Source organism: Alternaria ethzedia (genome assembly GCF_023757985.1).
Source record: "Alternaria ethzedia strain BMP 0044 chromosome Unknown scaffold_3, whole genome shotgun sequence".
NCBI lineage: Eukaryota > Fungi > Ascomycota > Dothideomycetes > Pleosporales > Pleosporaceae > Alternaria > Alternaria ethzedia.
The window spans coordinates 247,851-258,461 of NW_026056196.1; the positions used below are offsets into that span (position 1 = coordinate 247,851).

The 10,611-nt window shown below is 57.3% G+C and overlaps 2 protein-coding genes across 2 annotated transcripts; both read right to left on the bottom strand.

Moving 5' to 3' along the window:
* Nucleotides 1-133: 133 nt before the first annotated feature.
* J4E87_001569 (uncharacterized protein) lies at nucleotides 134-1,058 on the bottom strand (the record flags this gene model as incomplete). Its single annotated transcript, XM_049373211.1, has 3 exons — nucleotides 134-141; nucleotides 197-759; nucleotides 811-1,058. The coding sequence occupies 3 exons, from the start codon at nucleotides 1,056-1,058 to the stop codon at nucleotides 134-136; spliced, it is 819 nt and encodes a 272-aa protein (XP_049236581.1).
* Nucleotides 1,059-1,748: 690 nt separating this feature from the next.
* J4E87_001570 (uncharacterized protein) lies at nucleotides 1,749-10,611 on the bottom strand (the record flags this gene model as incomplete). The annotated part of the gene is made up of 5 exons (XM_049373212.1): nucleotides 1,749-5,528; nucleotides 5,612-5,913; nucleotides 6,380-7,435; nucleotides 7,518-10,361; nucleotides 10,410-10,611. 5 exons carry the CDS (start codon nucleotides 10,609-10,611, stop codon nucleotides 1,749-1,751), a joined length of 8,184 nt encoding a protein of 2,727 aa, XP_049236582.1.

Sequence of the window (10,611 nt, forward strand, 5' to 3'; positions counted from 1 at the left end):
CGAATTAAGTATCAATAACCTTCCACGCTTTTATACTCTGTGATAACAATGTGAAAGCCTTGTCTTTACACCAAGCCAAGTGCACCACCCCACACCTCACAACACTCCTACATCGCCCCATGAACAATCGCACTTATCGCACTATAATCAGTCCCGTACCCATCATCGTCATCATCGACATCAAATCCCCTATTACCTTTCACCGCCCACATTACCTCCTCAAGCATCTCCTTCTCCTTCATCGCTTGGGTCATTCTCGGCTGTTTCTCCCTGCCATTCTTGTAGCCCTTCTCCCAATGATAAGTCGGATGCTGAAACTGCACTTCCAGCTTATTTTTCCGACCCTCCGGTCTTGTAATGGCTCTCAGAACATCGTAGTAGTCTTCTTGCTGTGCAGCGTTGATCGCGCGGCGCAGATCCAGGTTTTTGAGTTTGGGTGCGCTGACGGAGATGTCGGGGTCGTCGGCCATGGGCTTGAGATTGTCTAGGTTTAAGTTGCCTGTGCGGCCGTTGTGGCCGGTAATGCAGAGCGAAGTGATGTTTGGGCATGCTGTGAGGATGGGTGGGATGCACGTCCCTGTGATGAGAAGAGCCGAATCAAGCCGCAGGGTCTTGAGGTTTGGGCACGCGCGTGCTAGACGAACCACTGCATCGTCGGTGATGGGCATGTTTGTTTTACCAAGACGCGCGCCCAAACCTATCTTCTCTAGTTTGGTACGAAAAGCTTCGTCAGCTGTAGCGATCGCGTCAAGATGCGCGCTGTCACGTGAGTTAGCCCCACCCGCAAGGTCCGGGAACGCGTTCACCTACTCCTGCACCACAAAGTCTGGTCCAAATTCGATTTCTTTGATGCCAGCTGTGAATCCCAGCTCCTCTGGCTTCCATTCATCAAGCTTGTTGAACACGCGTTGCACTTTCGTTGGCTTCTTGCCAGTTGATGTACGTGATCCTCGCGCGTTGAGCCCGGACTTTTGTTGCTGGCGCTTTCGGGCTCGCTCGGCTTTCTGCTCGTCGGTGCGGCCCTTCCATTGTCGCTTTGCTGGCACTGCAGATTCCATGGCGAGTTCGGTGTCTCGATGGGTATACGAAGTCCACCATTGATCTATCGTCTAGGTGGGAGAAAGGCGTTGGCGCTCAGATTGGGCACCGAGGGACGCTACCTTATGTGAGACGGAAGCTTAGGCCATCGCTCTGCGCAATCGAATGAGCAAGGGGTTTACACCCTTGAACGTTGATCGACACCCATGACAACGTCTTTGTATGGAACAAAATCCCCTCATCTTCGGTTCCGGGCTCTCCGATCGAGTTGATGAGGGGAACCATCGCGACTGCCGGAACAGGTCCGAGGCGATAAGCGTCAACTAGAAACGCGCCTTCCTACGTAGCTCTACCAACGACGACTCCCCTATAACACGACGTAGCCCACACATCAGCATCGCAAGTTCTGATCTCGTACAAAATGAATCATCATTCGTATCGTGTCACCGCCGAAGCAGCTGCTATATGCTACCTGACTCTCGCGAGCCCTCATCACCAATCTAAAGAAACAAGAACGTAGAGCCATACAATTACAGATGCCCACCCATCCATCTTATGCTGAAACCCAACGCCAAACACCTCAAAGTGATTAAAATGTAGTAGGAGATCCGTCAGTGGTATAGAACAATTCGACCAAGCCAAAACGCCAGTGTTGTCCGTGTGGAACCCCCTTCCCAAATGTAGATGTGTGTTTCTGTTGTACTCCAAACTCAAGTGATTCGCCTCTTCAACCCTCCAAATAGGCCTTTGAGACCACTGGACTCTTCCTTCTTCTTCCTCCTGTCGCGTCGGTCGGTCTCGCCGCGCCTGGGCCTGGGACGGTCTTCACCATGGTCTCGTGCGCGGGGCCGATCAGACTCCACTCGACGACCACCAGATGGCCTCTCCTTCTCAACGACAGAGATACGGCGTGTCTTGGGGCGTTCTTCTGGTTTGGACATACGCCTGCTTCGGCGACGCTCGCGTCGTTCCTCATCTGATATGGAGATCTCACCAACAACGGCGGCTGCGTCCTCGATCACTGGTGATTCAATCGTCTCGATCGGTTCTGGCTCTGGCTCGTACTCGAAGGGCTCTGGTGGTGGCGGAGGTAGATCCTCAGGTGGTGGAGGCGGTGGTGGGAGAGAGACCCCTCCATCACGTCCGCCAGACATTTCGTGCTCAGGACGACGCATGAAACGTCGCTCCTCTTTCCACCTGTAGTAATCGGCCTCCTCCTCGGCAGAGGCAAAGCGGCGTTGGCTGTGTGAAAGACGACGACTGCGGTGCATACGCTCTGGACGCTCTCGGCTCTGATCCGATGACATATCTCGGCTCGAAGGTCGTTCCATCTCCGGTTCTCTTCGCGATGACTTGACAGGTGTAGCCTCTAGCGTGTTGGCGCGGGCACGAGACGATCTCGACGGTTTCGCAGCCGGGGGCGTCGCTTCAGGCTTTGAACGGCCAAAGATGCCACCGAAGAGACTACCACGCTTCACGTTTGGGGGAGTCTCTCGGGTACTCAAACGCCTGCGCGGCGCACTACGAGGAGGGGTGTCGTCGACTACTGGTGGCAGCGGGGGTGGAGGTGAAGCGCCATCGTCGTCTTCCTCTGCTGCTCGGCGAGCAGCGTCGCGAGAAACATCAATAAGCTCTTCCTTTGGTTTCAGCAAGCCAGCTGCTTTGGCTGCTTCACGCTCCGCCCTCCTCTGACGTCGTAATTTCCGGGCCTCTTCTTCTTCGCGCGCCGCCTGCTCAATCGCCTCTTGTTCCAGGCGCTTCGCCTCTTTTTCGGCCTCATGTCGTTGTCTTCTCTTCTCGTGTCGAATGCGTCGCTCCTCTTCTTCCTGGGCGAGCTTTTGCTCTTCTTTGAGTTTCTTGCGTTCCTCCATGGCTCTCATGAGCTCTTCTTCGGCACGCCTGACTGCTCGGCGTCGTTCCCGATGCTCCAGCTTTCTCGCCTCCTCCTCTGCCTTTAGGCGGGCAGCGTCTGCGGCAGCAAGTCGCTCCTTCTCAGCCCTCTCGGCCCGCCGGGTTTCGCGTCGCTTTTGTCTATCGGCTTCTTCATCAACCTCCTCAACGGGGCGACGCTTGCTGTATCTCTCCTCACCCCTGGGTTCTCGGTAGTGCGAGCGGTACGGATCCGGGTACGCCTTCTGTATGTCGCTACCACTACTGGGTATCTCAACCTCGCGCAATTTGGCCCTTCTGCGCTCGGCCGCTTCGCGCTCTGTCATGCTGTCGCGGCGCCTTGTTCTTGGCGCATCAGGAACGGCAGAGGCTGGCATTATTGGTCGCTCCATAATACTAGCGCCACTTTCGCGTCTGCGGCTTGGCCGGTGCTGGCTTTCACGACGAGTGTGTGAATGTCGGCGACGGGTCTTCTCACGACTGGGTGCATCGGCTGACGGTTCGTCCTCAACTGCAAAGTCGCGGTCCCTGTCCGCACGGTCGTCAACAGCATGACCGACTAATGCAGCAGCGGCGGCACCAGTAATCCCAGCAGCAGCAACAGCAGCTACAGAGGGTAGAGGCGAAGGTGTGTTTGGAACTTCGTCAACGTCGAGGGACCGGTCTGCCGGTGCATCGTCATCGGCCTGCTCAGGTTCGGGAGTCTCTTCATTGGCCACCTCTGCTACGACCTCTTCTACCTCCACTTCGGGGGCTGGTACCGACTCCTCCACATCCTGGTCTTCGGGGATTTCATCAGCGGGTGCATCCGCCGCTACTGGAGCGGGTTCCTCGGGTTCCTGCGTTGGTTCTGGGGTCGCCTCAGCTGGTGCTTCCGGTTCCTCAGGAACGGGTTCAGTCGGCGGTTCGGGCTCTTCGACAGCAGCTGGTGATTCAGGTTCTGGCTGTTCTTCCTCGGGGGCTTCCGATGGTGCTTGTACCTGTTCTTCCTCGAGCTCGACATCAGGCGACGATGCCGGCTCTTCTTCATTCGTTGCTTCCTCCGGGGCTTCGTCTGCCGCAGCTTCTTCAACATCGCCGCCTTCTACCACCGGCTCGGCGGCTTCAGCAGGCGCTTCTTCCACCTCCTCAGCAGCCTCTTCAGGCGGTGCGTCCTCCTCGGGGGCTGGCTCTGACGCAGGTGGAGCATCCTCAGCACCGTCGTCGTTCGCTTCGCTGGCTTCAACCACTGATGGCTCATCTGCCTCCCCCGTAGCTCCAGATCCGTCGTTTGATTGGCCATCCTCACTAGGTGGCTCTGGTGACTCTTCAGCAGGTGGTGCAGGCTCGACCTCTTCCGCCTCTTCAACGAATGAAGGGTCGGCATCAGCCGCAGCAGATTCTTCTTCCTGGGCCGCATCAGGACCTTCATCGGCTGCTCCATCTGGCGTCGCCAACGGTTCTTCGGGGTCCGCAGCCTCCTCTGCCGGCGGCTCCTCTGGTTCATCTGCAGCTGTATCCGCGTCTTGCTCAACAGCTTCCGCTTCTGCTTCCGGCTCTGGTTCCGCTGCGACTGACTCAGGCGATTCTGGTTCAGCAGGCTCTTCCGTCTCTTGCTCAGCCACAGATGCATCTCCCACTTCAGATGCCGGGTTCTCGACCCCTTCTGTTGATGGGTCTTCGGTAAGCGGTGCGGCGTCGTCTAGCTCCTCCCCCTCCACTGTGGCCGGCGCAGCGTCATCATCGGCTTCAGCAGGGTCTTCCGGCGGTGCAACGGACTCTCCAGCCTCGCTCTCGCTGCCAGATTCGCTGACCTGAGAAGCACCGTCATCCTCGTCTTCCTGGGCAACTTCCTCCTCTGGTTGGGGTGCATCTGCCGGCTCAGACACCTCAGTAGCTGCCGCGGTCTCCTCTTCAGGCTCAGCAGAATCTTGTGACGAAACTAGTGAATCGTCGTTCACAGACTCTTCTTGAGTGATAGCACTGACATCGTTCTCGTCATCTCCTTGCTCCTCTTCGACTGCTTCGAGCGCAGGATCAGACGGATCTTCGACCTCTGATGCTGGAGACTCTGCAGCTGGGACGATCTCAGAGGTTGCAACATTAACTTCGAGTGATAGACCTGGATGTGCCTCTGTGATCGCGGCCGATTCGGCAGGCGACTCCGGACTCTCGGAAGCTTCTGGCTCGTCGGGCTCGGCAGCATCGTCCACTACCATGGAGCTCTCTGGCTCTTCTTGAGAATTCGAGGAGAGCCCGGAAGCAGCATCGTCATCGGAACCGGCATCGTCGTCAAGGATTGACTGATCTTCTTCCGGTTCTTCTGGCTCAGCAGCGACATCAGCGACGTCACTCGGCGGTGCCTCTTCGACATTCGTTGTTTCATCTTCAGCGGTTGCTGAGTCAGGCGCGTCGTCGGCCTGGGGAACTTCAGAGGCAGCAGGTGCGGCAGACACCTCAGATCCAGACCAGTCATCATCCTCGGACTCCGACCCAGATTCGCTCCCCGCATCGGATCCCTGCTCTTCTGCTGGTTCATCATCTGGTTCCGGGCCTGTGTTGGCTCCGCTGGAAACCTCCGAATGTTGTGGCTCCTCATCGGGCCCAACGTCCTCATGGACCTGCAATGAATCAGTATACTCTTCTGAATGGCCAACGGCATGAGGCAAATTCCGGTTCGGATTCAATGACAGCTTATACATACCACTTCCGGCACCTTTTTGGCCGGCATGTCTGGTGCAGAGTCGGGCTCGGCTTCAGCTAGCGCAACGTTGGCAGCTACAACATCATGGTCGCTTTGTTCGGAAATATCTTGAAGAACAGCTGGATTGCCCGCGGCGTGTTCGGTCTGCTTTTCTTCGACCGTGGGGTGTTCAATTGGCGTCTCAACGTCAGCCTCTCTCGAGACAGGGTCTGGGCTGACTTCGCTTGTCGCGTCAGCTGGGATGCTTGCGCATGTTTCGTCGGTGTTGTCGTCGAGTTTGGGTAAGGGTGCTTCAGTCTCAGCTGCACTGGTCAGCGGCTGTGGTGCATGGCCACTTTTGGGTGGAGGAAATTATCGCTGCTGTACAAGTAGAAGTGCAATCACGAAAAAAAAGAAGGTGAGATTCAGAGGTGACGGGGATGTCGGGAGCCAAAAGACAAGCGGCAGAGCTAGCGCGGAGCAAAACCACGCATCTTGGAACGTCGACAAATTGCGATGCATCTATCGCAGCCCGAGACTCATGGCGACACACATGCTTCCACGTGACGATAAGCTAGTCACAGCGGTGGCAGAATGTCCGCAGAATGTGCTGGCAGGTGGGCCAAAGGAAAATATGGGGCGTCCAATGGGGCAAGCCAACCGCTGCTCGCTAGCCCGATCCGCCGCTGGCATGGCGCGCTACCATCGAATCGTGCGTAATTGAGCCAGCGAAAAGAAGTGCAGACGGACATAAAGATGTGAAACACAAAAAACATAGGAGATACGTACCTGTGCATGAATCTGGATTCTCCACGTCATCGGGTGTAGCCGAGACTATGACTTGCTCGCTGTCCTTGGCAGCCTCGCTACTCACCGCTGGCTCCGACTCGTCGGCTGGCGATTCGTGTGCACTCGCATCGTCTTGTGCGTCTGTGCTCGCATCGGTGATGGCATTCTCCTCTGGACCTGCTGGCTGGGTCACCTCCGGGGCGGGTTCTTGAGCTGCAGGTGCATCGCCAGCTGCAAGCTGTGCCTCTGCAGTGCTTTCATCAATACGTGTCTCAGGCGTCTGATCCTCCGCGGAAGCATCAGCTGAGTCGCCAGTCTCTTGTGGCTCGGATGGTTCTGGCGATGTTTCAGAGGTTGAGGCTTCGTTCTGCTCGACGACCTCTGGTACGGCCGCGGACGTATCGTCCTTGGTAGGCTCATCCTCGTTGACATCGGCTGAGACGACGGCAACTTCATCGACGTCATCGGCAACCGGAGCAGAGGTTGCAGTGTCAGACGGCTGAACGACCTGTTCAGTCTCGGGCTTGTCCTGGTCTGGTGACTTCTCATCCTCATGTACAGGCTCCGATGAGTCGTGTGCGACGCTCTCTTGATCGAAGTCTTGATGCTCGGAAGGATTGGTCTCGCTCTCACCGGGTTGTGATGAGGCATCGTCGTCCTTCTCCCAGTCCGAGATGCCCATGTCGGAAACATCGTCGTCGTTTTGCTCCCAATCGGAGATGTCCTGCATGGTGTCGGCGGTTGGCAGTTCTTCGTCGCTCGCCTCAGCCTCCATTGTAGCAACTTCGATGGGTGCCATATCAGCAGTGTCTTGTGCCGATGTAGTAGGCTCCTCTGGTGTTACATCAGGCGTGGCTTCCGTCGTTTGCGTGTCTGTCTCTTCTGGTGTCGACGCAGCTTCTGGCTCCTCGGTGGAGGGATTGGTCTCGTCTTGTGCAGCTGTCGGCTCACTGTCGCCTTCGCCGGAGGCTGGTTCGATAGCTTCGTCTGCGGGAGCAGGTTCGGGTGCGTTCGTTGCTTCTGGGGCTTCCGCTGTGGAGTCAGGTTGGGGCTCACCTGTGATCTTGTCAGCATTGATTACAAATAAATTTGCTTGAACGCGGCTCGCTGTGCGACAGTAAGACATGTGTGAACTTACCGGTGGTATCTGCGCTAGCCTCGTTTGGCTCAGCTACATCCATGACCGGCTCAGTACTTGCAGGCGCTTCGGCATCTGCAACTTCGGGCTTGTCTTCGCTCTCAGTTGACGGTGAGTCGCTAAATGGAACTGGCGCAGACTCCGGAACTTCCGCAGCATCAGAAGATTCCGGAGCAGGATCTTGATCAGGTGAGGATTCAGGTGTATTCGCCTTTGCTTCAGCTGCAAGTATTGAAGCCACAACAGCGACGTCTGCAGGTGCTGCTGAGGTCCATGCTCGAGCTTCCTCGACTTCAGGACTAGACGTTTCGATGTCTTGCTCATCATCCAGGAATGGCTCTTCTTGAGCAACGCTTGCTTCTGACTCTGGTTCAGCGGCATCCTCAGCAACTTCAGTAGGAACAGGCTCGTCAGCTGGGGCTTCCTCGGCCACGGGTGTTTGTTCATCAACTGGCGGTTCTACCGGCGGAGCTGGCTCCTCGACAGTAGACGTTTCCTCGACAATAGGCGATTCCTCGGTAGTGGGCGTTTCGTCAACAACGGGTGTAGCCTCAACCTGAGTGGGCTCCTCGGCAACAGGTGTATCCTCTGTCTCTGGTGCTTCTTCGACAGGAGAAGAATCCCCGACAGTCGATGGATCTTCACCACCAGGCGTATCTTCGGCGGCTGGGACGTCTTCAGATGGCGCTGTCTCCTCGGTGGCGGGTACCTCGGGCGTGGCGTCAACTTCGGGAGCTTCTTGGGTGGCGCTAGCTGTCTCTTTGGTGGAAGGTGCTTGCTCAGGCGTAGCTGTCTCTTCAGCAGCGGGTGTCTCCTCGGCAGCAGGTGTCTCCTCGGCAGCGGGTGACTCTTCAGCAGCAGGGGTTTCTACAGTAGCGGGTGTCTCTGCATCCACAACGGCGGGCTGTTCCTCAACAGGAGGTGCCTCCTCGACAGCAGGCGCTTCTTCCACAGGAGGCGCTTCTTCCACAGGAGGCGCTTCTTCCACAGGAGGCGCTTCTTCCACAGGAGGCGCTTCTTCCACAGGAGGGGCTTCTTCGACAGCAGGTGCTTCTTCGGCAGCAGGTGCCTCTTCAGCAGGAGGTGCCTCTTCAGCAGGAGGTGCCTCTTCCGCAGGAGTTACCTCTTCAGCAGGGGTCTCTTCGACGGCGGGGGTCTCTTCGACGGCAGGTGTCTCTTCGACGGCAGGTGCCTCTTCGATGACAGGCGTCTCTTCAGCAGCGGGAACTGGCTCTTCTGCGGCGGGAACTGGTTCTTCAACAGCAGGAGAATCCTCCACAACTGCCGGCGGCTCTTCTGAGCTACCGGCTTCCTCGACTGCAGGTTCCTCTCCAGCTGCTAGCGGGGCTGCTTCCTCTTCCGTAACAGCAGGCTCTTCAACGGGAGCTGCCGTTCCCTTAACAGAGGCGTCTGCCTTAACTGGCTTTGCCTCCTCTGAAGGTGCTGCGTCGACCTCAACCGCATCCGCACTCTCTGCCGTAGCTTGTTCCTGCTCTGGTGCCGCTTCGCTGGGTGCCTGTGGTTCATCGGCTGGAGATTCCGCGGGTGGTTCTAGGGCAGGAGCCTCTGAAGCTATTTCTGCGGTTGGCTCGGCGGGAGGGGGAGGAGTGTCTTCAGTGACGGGATCGGCTGGGGCAGTCTCCTCTGCTGTGGCATCAGTGGCTGGAGCTTCTTCGACAGGAGCAGGATTGTCGGATGGCGGTGGCTCCGCAGATTCTGCAGACGCATCTGCCGGTGATGGCTCGGCTTCAGCTGCTGGCTCGGGAGCGGCAGGAGCTGGCTCCTCGATCGGAGGACTGTCCGCGACTGCCTCGTCTTGTCCCTCCACTACATCCTCGCTGACAGCGGCCTCGTCTACCGCAGGTGGATTATCGGTCGGGGGCGGCGGAGGCGGTACTGTCTCGCTTACGATCGACCCCGAAGCGTCTTCGGTAGGTTCCTCGATGATGACGCTTTCAGAGACGTCTGAAGAGGGGGCATCTCCATCGGTGATTACTGTCGACCTGTCGTCACCGCTGCCATCGTTGCTAGATTTCTTCCCTCTTGACTTGCTGGTCATTACCTTCTCACTGGCCAATGCCGAGAGCAATGAACCCCTTCGCTCCTTCTTGATAATGCCGATCGGAACGAAAACCTTCTTCTTCTCCTCTTTCGGTGGCGAAGGAGGTGGAACGGATGTCGATGGCTTTCTGGGGCGGATGAACGCGGTGGGCTTGCCTTTACCATACCCCAGCTGTTTCTTCTTTTTGCCTATGCTTGCGGCGTCTGGGTCTTTGGTGTCAGAGGCAAAATGGACAAACTTCTCGGTTGGGGATTTCGGAGGCTCTTGAGCGGCCTGCTCGGACTCACCACTTTTCTCACTCTCTACGACTACTGGCTCCGGTGTTGCATCCGCCGGTGGCGCTGGTGGGGCAGGGGGTGTAGGGGGTGCAGGCTCACTGGGAGGTACTGGCAGAACTTCTGGTGCAGGCGGTGCTGGAGGTGCTGCTGCTTCGGGTTCAGCAGGTGGTTCATCTACCGGTGCTGGGGGTGGTGGTGGAGGCGGCAGTGCGTCAACATTCGTGGCATCGCTTGGTCCTGGGGGCTCGTCTTTGACATCCTCCGTCACAACTTCAGCTGCCACAACGTCGTCCCCACTACTTGATGGTGCCTCTGCTGGTTGGGTTGATGGATCTGCTGGTGTCGGTTCTGCTGGGGTTGTTGCTGTAGGTGCGTCTGCTTCTACTGATGGCTCTTCTGCCGGAGGTGCTTCTGATGTAGCCGGCGGTGCGGCCTCTTCAGGTGTGATCTCTGCTGCTGGCGTTTCCTCGGGAGCAGCTGGAGCAGCCGGAACATTCTCTGGATCTACAATGGTCAATTGGACATGTTACGTATGATACATTCCAAGCATACCTGCTTGTTCGGCGTTGCTGCTCTTCTCATCAACTACTTGCGTATATGAGAATACTGGAGTAGGTGGGACTACTCGACGATAGACGGGTTGTTGTGGCTTCGGTGTAGTCGCCGTAGCATAGAAGTTCTTCCCGGTGTTGGTGCCGCCGCTCGCATACGGGTTCGCCCATTGCGATATCGAAACATTCTCGAATTGGCGCAT